The following is a 22643-nucleotide window of genomic DNA, read 5'->3' on the forward strand; positions in this document are numbered from 1 at the left end:
TTTCTCTCTCTCCTCCCAACATTCTCTCTCTCACTCACTCTGTTTCCCCCCTCTCTTTCTTTCTCTGCCCTTCTTCCTTCTCAACTATCCTTCGTCCCATTCACTCTCTCTCCATCTCTGTCTTTCTACCCATCTTCCTTCCTTCGTTCCTTCCTTCCTTCCTTCCTTCCTTCCTTCCTTCCTTCCTTTCATTCTTCCTCCCTTCCTTCCTAGCTTCCTTCCTTCCTTTCTTTCCACATTACTAACATTAACCCCACTCTGTCTCCCCCCCTTTTCTCTCTTTCCCCCCTCTCTAACTCTCTCTCTCTCTCTCTACCTCCTCTTCTCCATTCCTCCCTTCCACTCGCCCTTCCTTCCTATCTAGGGCCCGTCGTCTACCGCCACGACGGGCTTTTCTCACTAGTTTTATTAGATTGTTTATACAATGGGTTATGGATTAAAGATTCTGTTTCTTTGTCCAGATAGATGGCAAGAAAATGCAAAATCATCTGTTTGGGATTTGATCTGTGGGGGACCGAAGGCTTTAGTATTATCACTAATGCAGGTTAATATTGTCAAACTGGTACTTCAGAGATACAAAAGACTTGTGAAGAATCTCTCTAACCCTAGATTAAAAATGCATGCAAAGTATCCACTTCACTATTAAGTTACAGCCTTTCTAACAATTGCTTGAAAGTACCAGAACATTTAGTAATTTCAGTCTCATATCAACTTGAAATGCAGGATAAAAATGATTACATTGTTAAATTACTGTTGAGGAGAAAATTATGGAAATGAGGAATGAATGAGTCCTACAAATTCTGACTTGTTTTGAATTTGGTCATGTGGATTCATTATGAATCCATCATTGAAAATCAAAGACTTTTCAGAGCAGAAGTTTTTTTTTAAAAAAAGAACAGTTCCATCACACATGTAGCAGTCCTCCTGTTCATTTGGTTTCATTGTGATCACCTAGTTTCATAGAATGAGCCCTTAGGGAAGGGGGGAGGTGCTTTGAAATAATGTTTTATTTTATTTTATTTCCACTAAGGGTTAATTAAAACTCCTTGGACTTTACAAGATGGATTCCTCCTATAGCCCTGCATCTTAATGCCCTACATTTGTAGAGATTCTGGGGTAACAACATCACAGGGTCTTAGGAGAGGGAAAAAGCAAAAAGAGGTAATAGAGCACCCCTCCCCTGTCATGCTAGAGACACCAATCTTATAGGGGATCACTGGTTGACTCTCCTCTACCTGCCCTCCATGTTTGATGAGAATTGGACTTATGAGGTCTGGGTTACCCCCTGCCCCAAAGAAGGTGCCCTCCAAGTTCTGTCCCAGATTGCTTTGAAGTTTGGTAAACATTTAGATTGAGTGGAGATTGTCATGAACCACCATGAACTGCCATACACTACTTGAAAGTTTATGGAAAGTTAGTTGACCTGCCACAAACTTGAGTTTGCAAACCATGAAATGGCCAAAATTTGTTACAGACTTTCGTTTGAAAGCTGTTTTATGCCCATCCCAAAGCATCTCTGCATGGCAGATACTGGGGAAATTTGGTAAATTCCCTGTTGTACTTCTATAATTATATTTTCCTAATGCTAGATTTTAATATCTCTTAATGTTTTTGTTTTTTTGTAAGCTATCTAGGGCAGGTTCCTGGAGGGGCAGCATAATTTATTTTTCTAAATAAATACTTGAATTGCTGGATCCTAAGAGAACATAAGAACATAAGAACATAAGAGAAGCCAATGTTGCATCAAGCCAATGGCCTATCCAGTCCAACACTCTGTCACACAGTGGCCAAAAATACCAGGTGCCATCAGGGGGTCCACCAGTGAGGCTAGGATACTAGAAGCCCTCCCACTGTCTCCCCCCCCCCAAGACCAAGGATACAGAGCATCACTTGCTCCAGACCGAGAGTTCCTATTTATATCTTGTGGCTGGTAGCCACTGATGGAACTCTGCTCCATGTGTTTATCCAATTCCCTCTTGAAGCTGTCCATGCTTGTAGCTACCACCACCTCCTGTGGCAGTGAATTCCATGTGTTAATCACTCTTTGGGTGAAGAAGTACTTCCTTTTATCTGTTCTAATCCAACTGCTCAGCAATTTCATTGAGTGCTCATGAGTTCGTGTATTGTGAAAAAGTAGACACTGAAAGTAGACACAGTCCTGCTCAAAAATCTAATGTGCTCTGATGCACACCAGGGAGTCCTTGGGATCCTGACAGCCATTTGTTTTCCCAGGGAAGAGAACCATAATATGCACCAAAGGGTCAGAAAGAGCAGAGATGCATTTTCACAGAGAGAGCCATTTGTTCTACCTGCCAGGAAGGGCAAGATGGAGGGCTGTTGTAAAATATGAATGGGGTATATGGGACATGCACCTCAGGTGGGTTGGGAGATTGGGGTTCACCTTCCATTATGGGGGGAGTTCCCTGAATCTGGATTAGGTAAAATATTTTATGGCAGAAAAAGCAAAGAGGATTAAAAGATTGGTAACCTCCATAAGTCTTTGTCCAAATGCTGAAAGTCAGATTCCCCTGCATGGAGAGGTGGAGGTCAGGATGTGCATTTATTCCACAGACATCCCAGGTGGGAGGGGATGTTGGAAGTAACTCTTCAGTATTGTTAACTTTAGCTTAGTGTTATGTATTTACTATTCTTTTCCTTAGATCTGTAACCAGTAGGCTTGGTAGTATTGTCCCTGTCTTGTGCTCTAGTTTAATTTGTAGCAATAAAGTTATCCTGTTTAAGAGGCTGTGATTCTAAGTCTTCCTTGTTCACATTTAAACATGTATGCATAAGAGAAGGGTTGAAGTAATTTGCAAGTCGGCTCTTTGCACATGCTCAGAGGCAGCTTTTACTCATGCCCCCAAAGTAACTGGTAATGAGGGAGGCTGAATTTCTAATAGGGTAGTGGCACAAAGAAGAGGAACACTCTTTACATGCACACAAATATGCAACACATATATAAGCACAGATGGTGGATTTATGACAGGTACTTCTTTGCCATTCAAAACAAAAAAGGGTATGGTTTCTACAGGCACTGGACAAAACAGTGTGTCTGTGTGTGCACGCATGTGTGTGAACATTGGTCAGTCAAAAGGTGAGATAATTTAATTATTAATATGGGAATGTGTTATTCAGTGATTAAAAATGTTAGGAAATCTAATTCTAATTTCCCCCCCCCCCCCAAGATATCAGGGTAATCCTAAACAGGCCTACTGTGAAGCAAATTTCATTCTATTCAATGGACTTACTCCCAGGAAAGTGCTTGTAGGACAGATTAGCTATACTACTTTTGTTCTGATCACACTGTTTGCCATCCTCTTCCTTGCTGTCATTCTGTGATCTGGGACAGCTTGGTTTACTTCTGTAGGCTCTTTGTTCTGTACACTTCCTGCTCACTGTCCTTTCTCTGACCTCTTTGCTTTGTGGTCTTTGGGGATGTAAATTAGCAAATTGTATTTCAATTATCTGGTGCAGTTACTTGGTATATTGAACTTCTAAAGTAATCAAAATAGTGCCTTACATGCAATCCATGAAGCACTTTTGGCATTATTCCACTCCCCCTCCCCCATAAATGCTTGCATACATATTATTTTAAAATTTCCATCCAGAAAAAGTCTTTTCCACATAACTTTCCATTTCACACAATAGATTTCATTAATTTTACATTATCTCCTCCTAAAATTTCATTTTTGCAATGTAGTCTATCTTGATGATGATACTTTACTAGACTTTTACGGGGGCATTAAAATCCTCTTTCCACTAACACACAACATCTGTATGTTCAGGATCATTTCTTTGATGATAAATCATTGCTGGTTTTATGAGATTTCTGATAGAGAAATAGGGTTGTTAAATTTCTTCCCCTGCTATTTTTCTCTCCCATTGTGACCTAAAAATAAATGTCTTCAGCTCTTTTTTCCCCCTTCTTTTTCCTTCCTTCCTTTCTAGAGGGGCTTAATGCTGACAACATCAAACAAGCCTCAGAGCAGTTGAACAATCGCTGGATTGAGTTCTGTCAGTTGCTGAGCGAGAGACTGGCATGGCTGGAGTACCAAAATAACATCATTGCCTTCTACTCCCAGCTACAGCAATTGGAGCAGACAGTAATTACTGATGAAAACTGGCTGAAAGTACAACCTGCACCAGCAGCAGATCCTGCTGCAGTGAAAACTCAGCTACAGAAGTGCCAGGTTAGACATTCTGCCCTGATCTTTGCTAGATGTATGTCAATGTGTCTGTTCTGTGTTTAAGAGGATGAAAAAAGAAAATAATGGGCTCATTCATGTATGAGCCTGTCTTCAGGACTGTGTGAGGCTGCTGTCAACTTGTAGTTGGTTTACATGATAATCTATGCAGATGCACCATTTCTTATAACAGCAGTTACTATCATTACAGAAATGGGAAAATCAAGTATTTACCAGTCAGTACAGGAAAGTGACTTTGGTTCCACAGTGACACATTGTTGGTGTATGAGGGCCACTTGTGGCAAACCAGCCTAACATTCTTCATTCTAGAGGGTAGCAGCAAAGGAAGAACAACATTTCCATTCTTACTAGAATTTTATTATTTTCTCTTCCCTATTAATAGCTGACAATGCAGGTAAAACTTAGAGAGAAAAGGAGGAAGGACAGGTAAGATATGTTCAAAGCAAGCTACTGTTACTAGGGATGGGCACAAACCAAACCATGAAACAAAATGTGTCATAATTTTTTTTCCGATTTGTGGTCCATGACCTTCATGACGGGTGTACCATCACAACCTTCCACAAGCGTTTAAAGCAGTCCCTTTCAATGGGGTTAGCAGAAGGCCCAAAAAACAGCTGGGGGGAAAAGACAGCCCGGAACAGCTGAGCAGCAGGGAGCAGGTTGCTTCCCATCACTCAGCTGTTTTATTTATTTATTTATTTATTTATTATTTATTTATTATTCACATTTTTATCCCGCCCTCCCCGGAGGCTCAGGGCGGCTTACAAGGCATATTGCCAGATAAAACCATAAAACAGTACAAAAAATTAAATTACAACCCTATTTAAAACAGATTTTGATGCTTAGCAAATTATACAATCTGTACAAATTCTAAAATTTCTAAAAGCAAGATGACTATCCCTGACCATCCCGTTCTTGCCCATAGTGCAGCAACTAGAAGTGCATGCCCCAACTTGATGTCCATATACGGGGGATAGATGGTAGCTAGTGCGATGGCGGTGCACTAGTGCACTAGTGGTGGGCTGCCGGTGGACTAGTGGTGGCGGCTCCTATTCAAAAGCCTGGCAGAAGAGCTCCGCCTTGCAGTCCCTGTTGAAAGGGACTACGGTTTGCAGGGCCACAAAAGCATTTTTCTGGTTCATGCCCATCCCTAACTATTACCCACTCTGGCAAAGATGCAAACAGAAACCCAAAAGCTTTCCTAGAGAGTGGAGAGAACCATAGGACATTACATAGGACATAAAATGTGCTGCATTCTTCAGTGATGCTGGAATGGATCCCAAATATAGGCAGGAGGAAAACATGTTTTATGCATTTCCCATTGCATGCTGAGGAGGAAATTGTCAAAAGGTAGGAAGAATTATGTTTGGGATCACTGTCCATCTTCATTGTAGGAGGATTTTGATTTTCATGCTATTGATGATAAGTGCAGAGCTAGGCAAAAAGGAAATAGGTATGTAGTATATAACTGTATAAAGAAAGAACGAAACATCAAGCACTTCCCTACAAAGCAATCCTATTTTACTTCTGTTTTAATTTTCCTGAGCATTAGATTGTGAATTGGGATTGCTGTTTGATAAAATTTATGCAGCAGGTTAAATGCTTTGGGAATATTAAAATTAAGTTTATATTCATAATTATTACATAAAACAATGAAAGTTCTTATTCCCACTTTAACAGTCTTTGTTTTGAATTGGTCCTCTAATTTAATGAATGTAAGGATTAGAACATTTATATGTTTAATTCTTCTCAATTAAACCATGACAGCAGTGTGCATAGTTTTATATTTAGCTGTGAATATATGGTTTCCAGCATTTTTAGTTTTAAAGCAATCTTCCTAGGATGTTTAATTAGAACATTAAAACTGCACTCTGGTTCCCAGTTACATATACTTGAAGCTGTTAACTTGCTACAGAAGGTCCATGTAGCTAAAAACAGGGTGGCTCAAGTGGTTAAGACGCTGAACTGCAGGCTGTGGAAGGTCGGTAGTTCAGCAGTTCGAGACCCGGGTGCCGCATGGCGGAGTGAGCTCCTGTCTCTAGTTCCAGCTCCTGCCAACCTAGCAGTTCGAAAGCAAGAAATTGCAAGTAGATAAATAGGTACCACTTCGGTGGGAAGGTAACAGCGTTCCATGCGCCTTGGTGTTTAGTCATGCCGGCCACATGACCACGGAAACGTCTTCGGACAGCGCTGGCTCTTCGGCTTTGAAACGGAAATGAGCACCGCAACCCTAGAGTCGGATTCGACTGGCTTGCGAGCAAGGGAACCTTTACCTTTATGTGGTTTCCAGCAGGGCTATTTTTGGGCAGGAACACACAGGAACGGAGTTCCGGCTGGCTCCCAAGTTGGCCACGCCCAGCAGGAACTCATTAGCATAATAGGCCACACCCAACAGCAGGAACTCATTAGAATTGGCTACATTAGGGGTGTGTGGCCTAACATGCAAAGGAGTTCCTGCTACAAAAAAAGGCCCTGGGTTTTGACCACAAACAAGGTCAACAGAATAAGAAGCAAAAGGTGGGCATGGCTGGATAACCACACTTCTGGTAACATGGGTGTGTGGCCTAATATGCTAATGTGCTGTGCTGTCAGGGCTGTGGCCTAATATGCTAATGAGTTTCTGCTGTTGGGTGTGGCCTTATATGCTAATGAGTTCCTGCTGGGCTTTTTCTACAAAAAGAACCCTGGTTTCCAGCATTTTTAGTTTTAAAGCAATCTTCCTAGGATGTTTAATTAGAACATTAAAACTGCACTCTGGTTCCCAGTTACATATACTTGAAGCTGTTAACTTGCTACAGAAGGTCCATGTAGCTAAAAACAGGGTTCCAGAAATAAACTACTACTATAAACACTGTGAACATACAAATGTTCTTTGACTTACTTCTAAATGAGTGTGTAATACTTAAGCTCAAAAACCACAGTGATCATTCACTGAACCAAACTTTGAGATGTTCACTTAGCACTGCAAGCCACTCCAGTTCTGTGCCAACACAGCCATCAGTGTTCTGGTTGTTATGCCAGCAAAAGCCATCATCTTCTCTTGCTACATGACAATGATTCACATCGTTTTTAAGAATCCAAATCACGGCTGAAGACGTCTGTACTAAATATCTGAATTAAAAACTATATTTATGTCATACAGTTAGTTTACTTACAGTTCTTCTCTTAGATCATGATTACATTCTTACTTTAAAAAAATATTAGGATGAAGTTATCCGCTTGTCAACCCTTCAGCCTCAGATTGAAAAACTAAAGGTTCAGAGCAAAACACTGAAAGAGAAACAGCAAGGTCCAATGTTTCTTGAAGCAGATCTTGTTGCTTTTACTAACCACTTCAATCAAGTTTATGCTGATGTACAAGCTAGAGAAAAGGTTCTGCAAAGAAGTAAGTGTTACTTCTAATTATATATTATTGCTACCAAGAAACCCCTGCAGCAAAAATGACAGTTAGTTAAAATTTTGGAGGTCAATGAAGGATTTTACTCCTTTCTTTTTTGCATTGGAAACAGGGTTTCTAGAGCCTGGATAGCAGCTCCTTACATTTTAATCAAATTAGTTACAACATTTGTCCAGTCCAAAGAAAGTCACACTGATGCCCATGGCAGAAAAACTGCTTGTCATGTAGTTTATCTGGAACTTCTTGTGAGCTATAGAATGTTGCCTTAATTTCAAGATCTGTTATGATGTTTACAAATCACTCTTTGTTTCATGAAACACAAATAGAGGAAGATATCTTCAGCCTGACACATTTCCAGATATTGCCATTTAATCCTGCTGGTAAACTCAACTGGTAAACTCAAATAAATGGTTACCAAACATGGAGACTGTATTTTGAGACAAGCACAATCAAATTGTACTTGTTTCATCTGGACAGTTTTTTAGCCTGCTCCCATATGAAGCAGTCTCTAAACTGAGCCCTGAGATTTATCTGTATCAGCCCAATAAAACATCTTTGAACATAATTAAGTCCCTGAGGCGTTGATGTTCGGGCTAACTGCTCCTGGGCCTGGTGTTTACGAGGGAGGCTAGGGCTGAGCCAGAGGACCATGTCAAGGGCTGTGCTCTGCTGCCCCCTTCCTTAGTTAAAGTGACTGCTACATGTACCAAACCTTTCAGCTTGCAGCTGCATTTCCCCCCTTCTCCCCTTGCATTCGGTTGTTACAAGTTACATTTCATGTTTATTTTTATTGGTAATTGTCACCACTTCAGGATAGTTTGACATTGGGACAGATCCTTGGGGAAGGCGCGCCTGTGTTCCCGCCTCCTCCAGGTTGGAGACTCCCTTAAGGGGTCTTGGAGGTGGAGCACTAAGCGGCATGCCCAGGTGGGGGCTGTCAGCTGGCTCTTGCCTCCAGGTGGCGAAGAAACCATGCAGTGGCTGGCACCCACATGGGTCCCTGGAAATTTGCCATTCTGTGGTGTTACCCCTTGGCAGGTGGGCTGGGGTGTGGAATGGTATACTGGGCAGCAGGCGGGTCACCTGATGCTGGATCCATCCCCATGCTGCACCAATGCTCTTGCTCTGCATCCATTAAACCTGTGGCCTACTTTCACCCAACTCTGTCGTCATAGTTTTCCTTCTTGGGCACCCCCCCCTCCTTTATAGCCCATGGGTTCGCAAGAATAATATTTTGTGTAGTTAGGCCCTTAGCCAGTGTGGTACAAGGCAATGAGACCTCTCATAGACTGGAAAGTATTTTAAAACTGTTTTAAAAATCAAGAGACAAAGGGAAAGAAAAATGGGTAGTTCATAGAGTGGAGAAGTAAACAGGGGAAGCCTGAAACGTTTGAAATGGCAACATTGCTAGTTTTATTTTTTTTACGAATGTTCCGGAGCCAGGTAAAAGACTGAGGTAGCAATATCTGCAGATGAAAACATGTTACTTAGAAGGATTAAAAACGCCAAAAATGTTTTTCCAGTCTGTTAAATCATTTTCTTTTCTGAGGCCTTGAGTGCTTATTTCCAAAATGACTAGGACTGTCAACCTCCAAGTGGTGCCTGGAGATATCCCAGAATTATAACCAATCTCCAGATTATAAACATCGGTTTCCCTGAAGGAAATAGCAGCTTCAGAGTTAGACTGTATGGCACCACCCCCAAATCTCCAGGAATTTACCAAACCAGAGTCAGCAACCATAAAAATAACTGTACAACCTTCATTGCCCCCTGAGCCGGAAATAATGAGACAGACAACTGTTTGGAATTCAAACAAGGGCCACTTTATTAACTATTTATTTTGCATAATAAATCAACAGCAAGGGAACTAAGTGGGAGCAGAACAGGCCAGGCAGGTGTCACTCCAGCCAACCTCCTTGCCTAGATGTATGGGCAAGTCAGTAGCCCCAGTCTAGGGCCAAGTCACTGGCCCGTGACCGGCAGCCCAGGGCACAGGTCACCCCCTAGGAGCGTCTACCCCTGAAGCCCTACAGCCTCAGGGAGGAGCTTACCCAAGAGGCCCCTTGAGGTTGTCACCATTCCAAGCCCTACAGCCCTGGGGCCATTCCTGATGACCTCCTGGTCCTCAACTGGAACTGGCTGAAAGTGCTTACTGGTTCTGCTTTCTTTCCCACCCTACTCTGCCAAAGTGACCGGCTAATTACTGCCCTGTACTCAAAAGAAGGCCCAAACAGATTCCCATATGTTCGTTGTAAGGTAGGCGAAAACACACTCATCTGCCATCCAATCTCGGTAAGTGTGTAAAATTCCTACCCGGCCCCAAACAAACGACCAGCACCAGGCTACACAGAGCACAGGGTGGGCGGGTGGGCCAAGCACAAGGCGCAACTGACAGAGGGGGAACGGTGCCGAGCCTATAAAGGCCAGCCCCGCCCACTCAGCCGAGACACATTGCGTCTCAGTGCAGTTGTCAGTCTCCCTTTCCTCCCAGGGGCCAAATGACCTGTGCGCTCAATCGGCTTTGCCAATAGCGCACAAGCCTCATTCTCTTAACAAATAATATCCATTGAGAAACATGAGCTGCCCTTTTCAAATGATCAAAGTCACAATAAAACAATGATTTTAACCAATTTTAATTCTAAAACTCTGGAAAATATGTTTCTGTGACTCAAACAAGATTGTCAGGTGTAGTTTTGCCTAGTGATTTAAAAGAACCCGTACAAACTAAAATATTTTTACAAAAGCTTGGAGACTCAATACAATTTTCAGCATGCAGTCCATGTACTATGTGATATTTACAATGCTGAGGTAAGGGTATTTTATACAAAAACAAAAACAATCCTCTGTATAATTCTTTAATGTGCCACATTATTGCAAGCAATGCAATTTATAACTTAGGCTCAGGCATTTCTATGCATTATATTTTGCAACAAGAGTTTTCTTTAACAAGTATAGAATGCTCTTTTAAATTATTCTCTTCCAAAGGAATGTTGTGCTGAATTTATCTTTTACATTCTTTTTAAAGCTTTTTCATAGGCTACAGGTATAGATTAAAATGGGTTACATTATGCAACACAATACAATCTCATTTTTCTTGGTTAATTATTTTTCATTTAAACGGAGAAGCCAATTGTGAAATTTATTAGATAATATCTTCTTCTGTATGCTCTATATTTTTTCACCTAATGTATGCAAACTACCATCCATGAAAAGCAAGCTGCAATCTTCCTACACAGTATAATAAAGCAATTGAGGGGGTTTTGTTCTTTGTTTTCATATAAATAATTTAGAAAGAAAAATAAATCCTGCAATACTCTTTATGCAACTGTACCCAAACACACTGCTAAATCAGATAAACTTGTTAAATTGGGACTGAGCATATATTATATTTCCTTGTATGTCATGTGGCATTTTTAGAGGCTTCGTGTTGCTGGTGGACAGAATATAGAAAAAAACTATTTTTCTCCATTATATATATGAATTTAAATAGGAAGAGATTGACACTACTGCTATTGTTAGTGTTTCACCTCATTTCTTTGTGCCAAGAGTATCCTAAGTGTTGTGCCAGACACAGATGTGGCACAGTGCCTGCCCTAAGGCATTACAATCTGTAGACATAACTACATTACAAATTTATGTTCTGTTTAAACCTCCTTAACTGTCATGGCTTCCTGCAAGAAATTGTGATGTTTTGCACTGTGTTGGAGCTGGATTTCCCTTTCTGAACTACAACTAAAATGGTTTCTTTGTGTTGCTACAATGTTGAAATTGTTTTAAGCTTTGTAATAAGCTTGTAAACATGCCATAAGTAAAATGTACAGACCAAGGCAAAAGACAAGGACAAAAGTTGATAAATGCTAGTAAAATGCATTGGTGTAACAAAGTACTGGTACAATGATTAAGTAAAGTCTTTCTTGAAGTAGGTGATTTTGAGGAGGAATTTGACAGGAAAAAAATGGAAATAGCTTAGAGATGGAAAACTTCCAGGTGAATTATTTTCTTTCTACCTTCCTGGTTGTAACGTAGGCTGAATATATTAAGAATGGCATGCTAACCATTTAAGAGGCAGCTGGAGTACTTTTTTCCTTCTATTTTCATATTGGTCTATCCCTTTACAACCAAGCCTGTCTCTTGGGCAGTCAATAAAGAACAGTTGTTCTCCTGGAATCCAGGAGATATTACCTCAAATAGCTGGTACCAGATTGGTTTCCAATCATAGCTTGTCATGCTTAAAAAATCACAATAGCCCAAAAGGCTGAGGTATATATTTGAAAAATAAACTTCCTGTCTTAATAAAAACAAAAGTTAAAAAAAACCTTATTTAATAAATATGCATCAAATACACAAATAATCCAAATATAGAACTCCGATAACAGTAAAACAAAGTGGAGAGGGCCCGACTTATCCATGGCCCAACTTTTGTGGCACCAGCAAGGGAGGAGATTCAACTGGATGCTGGGGGGGCAGGGCACAAGCAGCGGGAAAATTGGTCTTTCTGCTTCCCCCAAGGGACCAATCACTGGGATCTAACTGGGGATGGGTTGTCACAGGGGAAGGGGGGCTGGCAGCTTGTTTTCTGTCCCATCCTTTGTCTGACCGTGGAGCTGTTGTCCGCTCATCCCACCCTAGAGAGTGAGCCTTCAGATGATAGCAGTGTGATGCGTGTATAGCGGTTTGGGGACAATGCAATTTGAATGTTGTTCTTTGTTGTTGTTAGCCAAATGATTTTGTCTGTTGTTTTATATCCTCTATTTCTAGTCACAACTTTTTGCAGTAACAACATGGGGCTGGATCCATTTACGAAAATCGGCCTGTGTGCCATTTCCTGGATATGGGGACTCTCTTAAGGGGTCTTGGCATGAGGGCTTAGGGGAGCAAGTCTGCTCTGGGACTACCAGTGTTTGCCCTCACAAACAGATGGCAGGGGAAACCAGTGAAGGACAGTCATCTGTGTCAGTCCTGCAACCTGCCATTCTGCAGTTCTCCATCCAAGCCAGTGGGCTGGGTGTGATGGGGTACATTGACTGGCATGGGCCAGCCGATGCTTTGGATCCAGAGAACCCATGCTGTGCCAATGCTTCTTACAGCTGTAACCAATAAGGTTGTCACCATTTTATTCCACAAATTATTTAGATTTGGTGTGTGTCTGGTTTTGTTACACTGGGTTAGAGATACGTAACGGCAGGATCTCTCCCTCCCCACCTAAAAGCTTGAGCCGCAAACAAAAATGGATGTTGTGATAAGCTGACTTCATTAGTGGTATGATGAAGTGGCTTGATCAGACCACTGATATTATCAGTGATAAATGGACTGATCAGCTGTCTGCTTTCATATGCAGACACAGCAACTCTCTGAATACCAGTGTTGGGAGACAGCAACAAGGAAGAGCCTAGGGCTCTGTGCCCTGTTTGCCCTCTAGGACAACTGATTAGTCGAAGGGTTGATCAGAATGGTGGACTACATAGACCACTGGTCTAATCCAGTAAGTTCCAATAATAATAATAATAATAATAATAATAATAATAATAATAATAATAATAATAATAATAATAATAATAATAATAATGTTTTTGATTTATTAATCGCTTTCCCCACAAGTGGGCTCAAAGTGATTTACAGTTACTCTTTAGACAGGGGACTAACAATGTTTCATAGGGGATAGGGAAGACAACATATAATTCATTTAAATTGCACACGCCGTAACTGCCCGGTGGAAACGTTTCTGGCTTGGCTCAGTCATCTTATGTTCTTATGCGTGTTACACAAAACAAACATTTTTAAAAATAGTTATTTTTAGCAACGTATGAACATTCCGCTGGATTTTTGAACCTTGTGAATTTGTTTCTTCTGAGTCAGGAGGGTGGTTTTTTTTTACTACTAACCAAACTGATAGCTTATTTAATAGTAATGGCATACAAGTTTTGCAAGAATATTTTATTACTGTGGTAGCTTATAAGAATTTTGCAAGCACCCTTACTGAAACATCTAGAGAATGAATAATTGTACTATGGTTACTAAAAATGTCTGATGAAGACAGATTATCAGAACATGTTTTGTCTTTTGTTATATTAGTAATGACAAAATTATGGTTTTATGGGTATTTTGTGATATTTGTTGTATCTTTATTAAAAGGATTTTTTAAAAATTTAGGGGTTGGTTGCAGATAATTTCCTATATGTACTTATAAAAAAACCTCATATGCTGCCACAATCTAGAATTTCAGGAAAGGAGAAAAGTTATTAAATTATTTGCATCCTGCTTTTCTCTCCAGTGGGCAGCTAAAGCAGCTTAATACCCAAAAGGAAAAAAAAATGCATTAGAAATAAACAGGAGAAAGGGACAAGGGGAGGCTTCTGAGCACAGGGAGGGTGTGAAGGCCAGAGTTTTAAATACTAGAAAATCTCAGATACCATCTGGAGACCCAAATATATCTGGAATATACTGATGAGGTAGTTTTTTGGATATATATTCGGGAATGATATATCCACAAGCACAACCCTACTCCCATCTCCCATCTTGCTTCCTCAGCCATCCATGGGCCCTGACTGGTTATTAGCTGCTCTGCAGACTCACCAAGGAGGCATGCAGTGGACTGGTGCCTGACAGAACGGGCCAAGATGTTTGCCCATCCATTACAGAGGAGGAGGGTCTATTGTGATGCTAAGGATTTCTAAGGCTGGCTTTTTCTTGCATGTGAATGTAGCCTATGTATGAATCCTTAGAAAATAAAGACAGTTAAAGGAATAAGAATGGCTGGGTGAGACTGAAGGTTGACAAAACTTTCCAGAGCTCATTTAAGGGCATCTGGGATATCAAAAAATTAAAACAGTGTGTTTTTAGACACCTTTTTTTTGAGCCTGGAGTGTGTTTCAAGCATACCTCTGCAAGTCTCATCAGCAGAAAAATGTTCTGTATAAATCCATGGTTGTAGGCCCAATGTTAGCCGAATTGCTTTATTTACAGCAATTGGCAATTTATAAATGGATTCTTGCCCATTTATACCAAGGTCCTGTTCCCACCAAGGGTTACCAGTAAAGGATTCGAGGCCGTTGTGGTTAAAACAGATGTCTTTTACTTAAAAGTATATCTCATACAAACAATACTGATGCACTCACACATTCAATCAAGTTTCTAATAATTACAGTAGGAAATAAGCACGGTTGCATTAGCAGGTAGGGGTGATGATGGGCGATACTTATCTGTCTTGCAGCTTGGTTGTTTCAATGAAGAATGGATGGGAAGAAATGGAAAACTAAGGAATTCACACACGACCAGAACCAGTCGGAATGTGTGGGCAGTAGAAGAAAGGGTTGGGGATAGCAAGTGGGGCTTAAGAGGGGTTAAAGCAGACAGCGGTCGTCTTGGGGGGAATGCTAGCTAGGAGGAGTCAGGTGACTGGTTCCCTCCTTTTATAGGGGGTCCAAGAGATGGGTGGTAACTTTGCCAACCTCTTGGCCCACCTACCTGTTAGTCCGTCCCCAAAACAATCCCATTGGTTGCCTATGGGAAGGGGAGGTTACCTGAAGGGGTGGCCAATATTGTAACCTAAAACCTTACTCAGAGTTTGGCATCTGGACAGGTGTGAAAACCTAGGCGTCAAGATGCTCCATTGTAGTGCTGATGAAGCTGGCCATTCTATTGATAACCAAATGTCCATATGGCAGGAAATACCAATGCAGGAACAAAACAGGCGATGGGTAGTACGTGACTACAAGTAGTTCTGCAATGGGGGCTGTCTCCTCTCGAGGTTGTTGTTTCTCAATAATGGAGGTTTGTGCTTCTTCACCAGGCTTGGCAATTGTGTAGCTGAAACCTTATTTACATGTAAGGTATGTACAGGCACCTTCTATGTGTAGCATCACAACGGGTGACCTAAAGTGTACAGCGTTCTGAGCCTATATGTGTGTGTTCACAGTCCATTGTGTGTAGCAATAAATAGTCCATAAAGCAAATAGCAAGCTTATTCTCTAACACCAAGACTAGATGGTTTTGACACCATACTCATTGATTATCTGACTTTTGCAACATTAAATATATGTTTATGGCATCTGCTACTATTCAACAAAGAAAGTAGCTGGTCCTTAAGAACATTCTGTGAAAAGTCCATTTTACAGAACTAATTTTGTGACACAGTAAAAATAGCTATGGATCTGCCTTCTATGGGTACACAGAGAAGTGACTGACACTATGCTTTATAATTAATATTGTACTGTAAATGTCAGAAAATAAGTTATTTATAATTACTGGTATCAGTTTCTGTATTCTAAATACTATTGAAGACAGAAGGTAATAACTTCACTTATATGCAAGCCACATCGTACTGAAGTGAATGGCAAAATTCCAGTCAATTTGAATGGATGTTTATTTTATCCGCTAGTATGTTTCTCAAGCTTCCACAGATGTTAACCTATTTAGAGGCATCTGTAATGCCATTCTAATGGGGGCAGTTCAATAAAATGTAACTTTTATTTTTTTTCTATGCTAATGTTCTAATCTAAGCATTTAACAGATGTCCTTAAAAGAACATTTTCTTTTTACAGACATGCTCCGTACAATAACAGGAACCATAAAAAGGTTATTGGCACTTCCAGTAGTGGTAGCTTTAAAGATAGACAGAAGTTCTAAATAACAGGAGATATGCAAATATGAAACAGTCTTCTTTGGCCAGTTCATTCTAAATCCATTTTTGTATCATAGTTCATAATAAATTTTAGTCAACATGCTGATGTCTTCCACTTATGAGTGGTTTGCATGCCTCTGTTCATGTTCCTGCAATCAGTTTCTTTGTGCTCTTGATATATTCCTGTGACACCCAGCATAGCATCTGGGAGACCCAAGTTTAAATCCCCACTCTGCCAAGGGAGCTTACTGGGTGACCTTAGGCCAGTGATCCTCTCTCAGTCTAACCTACCTCACAAAGTGGTTGTTGTGAGGATAAAAATGGAGGATGGAAGAATTATGTTGCGAGCTGCTTTGGATTCCAGTTGTGGAGAAAAGCATGTATAAAGGTTTAAACAATAATCTTTAGTTATTTTGTTGTATTCTGTTTAGGTGACCTTCGCCACTCAGTTTTCACCTAATAAAGTACTCTTATGAAATGTTATTTTGAGGGATTGCCATTATCTTGTAATGGTGCCCCTACAAGGCAAAACTTGAAGTTACCATGCATGACCTGGAAAAGGAGTTTTTAAGGATGAAGCAGTCTGAACCCCTACCTTATTTACTTATTTATTACATTCATTAATCACATTTCAAATTCAAAAATTCTCAAGAGCAACTTGCAAAATGCAGTAATGAATTGCTATGGACAATAACATTAAACAGCCTCAGGTATAATGACTCAGAAATCACATTCTTGGGCTCCTCTAGAAGATAATAGAATGCAATTGAGCCACCTGTAGTTCCTTCAGCAGCCTCAGTTGGTATTGCTGACTGTTAAACACTCAAGTCGGTACTTATGGGACCATACTCAAAAACGCTACCTTTTAAATGGTGCTTTCACTGCACAAACTATGTTGGATTCAAGGTGAAAGTTTTTGTCAAGAACCAAATCTGGGTTCCCCTGAGCCACTGCCCCTCTCCCAGGCCAGCAGAGTTCAGACCTATGGGTCCTTGAAACTATATGTCCACTCCTGGGAACTCTATACAGCATTTCTACACTACATTGTTTTATCCCTGATTAATCTCATCAATGCTTTGTTCTGAGGGACCCCACATATTAGCAAGGCCTCTGGACACATTTTTGGGTATAACTAGCCTAGTGCAGCCCCATTGCTGTGTTCGTGTTCTCCTGGGTACCTACCAACATGCACCATAGGGTTGCCAAGTCGTTGCAGTCGCCGTAGTGGGGGACACCCGGAAGTGACATTAGGACACCGGGCACGCTGGGGGTGGGGCCATGACCCTCAGAGGGAAAACCATAGAGTTTTTCCTTTGATGGTCGTGGCCCCGCCCCCAGTGTGCTCGGCATCCTAATGTCACTTCCTGGTGACGTGCATGTCGGGGCGGGGTTCCCCCCGGGGTCTGATCCACCGGCGGCGGGGAACGGGTCTCTGGGGCGGGGGTTTCCCCGGCCCCCCGGGGGGACTTGGCAGCTCTAATGCACCCCCAGTATACGGGGTTCTTCCTCTCCAGGAAGCACTGGTCATTTCACCATCTCCTTCTTCATGGATGTCTTCAGGAAAGGTAGTTATTGCCTCAGTTCCCCCCACTCCTCTCTTTAGGCTTGACAAGTCCCCCTGGGGGGCGGGGAAACCCCCGCCCCAGAGGCGGGGCCATGGTCATCCGAGGGAAAACTCTATGGTTTTCCCTCGGATTGTCATGGCCCCGCCCCCAGCATGCCCAGCGTGGTCGCGTCACTTCTGGGTGACATGGTCGTGGCGCGCGCACTTTGTATTATACCCAGTAAGAAGAAGAAAAAGAGAAGAAGAGATTGGATTTATACCCCGCCCTTCACAACCCAAACGTGTCTCAGAGCGGCTTACAAACTCCTTTCCCTTTCCCTCCCCACAACAGACACCCTGTGAGGTAGGTGAGGCTGAGAGAGCTCTTGACAGAAACTGCTCTTTTTCAAGAACAGCTCTTATCAGAATTACGGCTTGCCCAAGGTCATCCAGCCAGGTGCAAGTGGAGGAGTGGGGAATCAAACCCGGTTCTCCGAGATTAGAGTCTGTGCACATAACCACTATGCCAGTGTATATCTTTCAGCACAGGAGTGATACAGTCTCTGTATTCAGTCCCCAGTACTAACCTCCTGCCACATTTTGGACCAATTCAATTTTCCAGACAGTTTTCAAAACATCCCCACATGTGTAGGACTCAGACCTGGGTCCTAGAGGATCTTTTAAGTCTATTGTATAGGTTTTTATCCCTCAGGGCAGAACTTTTTAGCTCAGCACAAGGGTGCTTCCTTTCCCAGGGTGGCCCCACCCTCCTGCTCAGCAGAACCCTATAAAGGAGAATGATGGCACCCACAAGGCCTCTTTCCTATGATGGCACAAGGATTTTGCTGCCCCATCACTTGTAGAGGCATGCCACCAAGACAGCGCTACTACAGAATGAAGGGGTGTGTGTGATTTTTAAGTGCCTCTCCTTCCATCCCTGAGTCACACCACAGCAGTGACACACCTCCAGGAGTGAAGGGAAGGCAATTCGCATGCCTCCGGAAAGTGAAGGGGCCCTCCAAAAATGCAAGCCCCAGGACAAGGTCTTCCAATTCTAACATGTAGTATAATTTACCCAGTTTCCACTATGGTGTACTATGCATTTCAGATTGTTGCCGGATGTAATGGGGAAAATATACCAAAAATGATTCTAGGACCTGATCTAATGTTCCTCTTGCCTTCTTATAAACAATAGAGTTAATATTGATTTAAACAAACTAACAACAACATTTATTCAGTGACCCTTTGCAGAGGTCAGAGTGTTACACACACACATGAACACATCAAAGTTGACATATACTAAATCAGACCCTTGGTCCATCAAACCTAGTACTGTCTACTCAGGCTGGCAGCTGCTCTTCAGGGTCCCAGGCAGAGGACTTTCACATCACCTCCTACAAGATCTTTTAACTAGAAATGGTGGGGACTGAATCTGAGACCTTCTGCATGACAAGGTTAATGTTGGCTGTCTAGGGCAGATGAACTTGTAGGTGAATTTCAGAGTCTCTAGTTGTGCACAGGTGAATATTGAACAGAATGAGGTACTGGGAGTGATTTCGGGTTACTTTGTATGTGTGAGGGAGAGATGTGTTACAGCATTTGGTGCAGGCCAGCACTGTGATTCAGGGAGATACACATGGTTTTCAGAGGTAGGCAAGTGCTTCTTTTCGTCTAGAGGCCATAGGTCAAAAAGTCAAAATAGGTGTTCTGCACTGGATGTTTCTGGTAGTTTTTTAGAAGTGAATATGTCCCTGCTAAACACAAAGGTGTCTCAGATTGTTGTACCTGTTGTTGTCACAACAAACGGCAGGTACCAGTCTCCACGCTTGCCATCTAGGTATAACATGTACTGATTGACATATTATATTGTATCTTTTCTGTAGTGCTTTTACTATAGGTCTGTTGTTTTGCACAGGCTGTTCTATGTAATGAAATTTGACTTTATTCTGTTTTCACGTATTTTGTTTAAATTGAAGCACACATTCAAGCTGCCCTTCCAATGTCTCATTATTGAAGATAATCTATATATCTAATTCTCAACAGTCCCCTCTGCATGTGGATACTTATTTCTGAAGATTGGGGGCACACTCTCCCCCAACAGGTATTTCTACAGTCAGGGGACTCCATGGGTCTGCAGAAAAACCCAAAAAGTTAAAAAAACAACCTTAGGGAGGGTTAAATCCCTCCCCCCAATACATTTTGAAATGGCCACTACAGGGATCTATTCTAGGTCCCACCACATCGACAGTGAGACACACACACAGAGAGAGAGGGTGTGATCACAGGAGCTGTTTGGCCCAACCTAGCCACCCCTCCCCTGCTCCAGGTTGAGAAAATCCTGGAGATTCTGTGGTGAAGTCTGAGGAGTGCAGATTTTGGGGAGGGGAGAGGCTTCAGCTGGATATAATGCCACAGAGGCTACCCATTTTCTCCAGGGAGAAAGATCTCTGTTGTCTGGAGTTCAGTTGTAATTCTGGGGGATCTCCAGGTCCCACCTGGAGGCTGGCAAACCTAGGCCTAGCAACATCCTCTGGGTGACTTGATACCACCTGACTTGCATGATTCAACTAGGCCTGGCTGCTTGCTACTGTTCAACAGCAGCCACCCTATGAAAGTCAGTGTAGTGTAATGGTCAGAGCTTCAGGGTAGGGTCTGTGAGACCCAGGTTTAGATCCCCATCTTGCTGTGGAAGCTCACTGGTGATTTTGAACCAGTTACATACTTTCAGCCTAACCTACCTCATAGGGTTGTTGTGTATATAAAAAGGAGGAGAGAATAATGTAAACTGCTTTAGTCCCCCCTGTGGAGAAAGACCACAGTTTTCCTCGGTAGAGGCTGCAGGGGGAAAGGAGATGGAAAGCTGAAGACAGAGAAGAGGGGCAGATAAAGGTAGGTTGGAGATAGGGATGCCAACTCCAGGTTGGAAAATTCCTGGATATTTGAGGGGTGGAGCCTGGGGATGGTAAGGATTGAGGCAGGGAGGGACTTCAGACAGATATAATTCCATAAACTCCACCCTCTGAAGCAGTCATTTCTTCCAGGGGAACTAACATTGCCAACCCCCAAGTGAGGGCTGGAGATCTACTGGAATTACAACTGATCTCCAGATGACAGATATTTGTTTCACCAGATAAAATGGTTGCTTCAAAGGGTGGATTTTATGGTATTATGCCCTGCTGAGGTCACTTCCAAGCTCAAACCTCATCCTCCCAAAGCTCCAGCCCCAAATCTCCAGGAATTTCCCAACCTGGAGCTGACAACCCTAAGAGGAACTGATCTCTCTATTTGGGCAATCCACTGTGATTCCTGGAGAGCGGCTGCTGCCACTGCTGCTGTGAGGGGGGGGAGGAAGTAGATAGGAGGCCGGGAGAATGGCAGGGGTAGAAAGAGTAATGGGGTGGGGGCAGAAAGGAAGTGACAGGTATGGAGGGGAGGGGGAGAGGGAGAGAAAGAGAGAGAGAAAAGGGGTAGCAGGAAGGAGAATGAGTGTGAGAGGAGTAGGGAGGAAGAAGCAGAGGTAGGGGGAATGAGATAGCCACTCCCACAAGTTTCTTGTAGTTTATAATGATAATAGTTTATATGATAATGGTAAGGTTTGTATGTCTGAAAACTGGAAAAAAATTAATGTAGGCTTGCTTGCAGGTTTTATGCTAGTAGCTTTTTTGGCTCATGGAATAGGATTTTTGCTCACAAGACTACATGGTTTAGAGGGAACATTGTAATAGATAACCATTTGCTCCAATTGCCAGGAAGGGCAAAATGAATACCCGTTATTAAAACATGAACTGGGTACTGCCTTACGCAATACGTAGGGCTGCCAATTCCCCCTGGGGGGCAGATTTCCCCCCGCTTTGGAGGCCCGATTTCCGCCGCTGCGGAATCGGGCCCCGGGGGGAACCCCACCCCGGCGTGCACGTCAGCAAGATGTGACGTGCTGACGCCGGGCACGCTGGGGGCGGGGCCACAGCCATCTAAGGGGAAAACATGCGGCGCGCACGCTCAAGACGCCGTCTGGGAGCCCCCTGCTGCAGAACAAAAGGTATTTGGCAACCCTAGCAATACGCCACCCTAGACTGCTCTTACACTCTAAGACAGGCCTGTAGCCAAGGTGGTACACAACAACAGCACTGCCGACCCTTCCTGATCCAGATGTCTCTGGAGGTAATCCGTGAGGGTGACCAGTGCCGTCTCCATCCCATGGCCTGGGCAAAAGCTGGACTGGAAGGGATCTAACATTGAAGTGTCATCTATAAAGCCCTGCAACTGTAACACCACCGCCCTCTCAATTAATTTGCCCAGATAGGGCAAATTAGAAACCAGCCAATAGTTTGTCAATAAAGCCGGGTCCAGAGATGGTTTTTTAGAGAGAGGGCAGACCATCACTTCCTTGAGTGCCCCTGGGGAGGACTCTCCCCCAATAAGAAAAGCTAAGCGATTTTATGCTACAATGACAATGGGGGTGAACGACTGAAGCAAGATAGACTGAATTAATAAGCATTTAAGAACTTACCAAGCATATTAAGGAGTATCAGAGACTGTGATAACTTTTATAAAAAGTAAACAATCTCTAAAAATGGTGCCCATGAGGAAGGTTATGAGAAGAAAAAACAAGTTAAACCAAAACTTCCTGTCGGACCTGCTGGACCAGTGAGTCTTGCCCCTAGACAGAACACAACTGCAGAGCTACAAAAGATGCTAACGGAAGCATTGCGACCCCTGCTGGATCAAATAACAGCATTGCAAGGCAAATTCTTTTTTTTTTTGGCCCCCCGAAGGGGATTTTTTTATTGCATTTTCTATAAACTACAACAACAAAAAAGCGAGGGGAAAACTACATCTAAGGGAGAAAGGAAAGAAAACCACTAAAAACCCAAGTAT

At 42.5% G+C, this 22643-nt stretch overlaps 1 protein-coding gene across 1 annotated transcript in view; it reads left to right on the forward strand.

Moving 5' to 3' along the window:
* LOC107126133 (dystrophin-like) overlaps positions 1-22643 on the forward strand; it is a 402970-nt gene that overhangs the window by 117410 nt on the left and 262917 nt on the right. Inside the window, exons 14-15 of the mRNA XM_015429648.1 lie at positions 3949-4190; positions 7410-7590. Coding sequence (XP_015285134.1) covers positions 3949-4190; positions 7410-7590 — 423 coding nt within the window. The remainder of the gene's footprint in view (positions 1-3948; positions 4191-7409; positions 7591-22643) is intronic.

The sequence above is a fragment of the Gekko japonicus genome, unplaced genomic scaffold (assembly GCF_001447785.1).
Source record: "Gekko japonicus isolate JY-2015 unplaced genomic scaffold, Gekko_japonicus_V1.1 scaffold615, whole genome shotgun sequence".
Lineage (NCBI taxonomy): Eukaryota > Metazoa > Chordata > Lepidosauria > Squamata > Gekkonidae > Gekko > Gekko japonicus.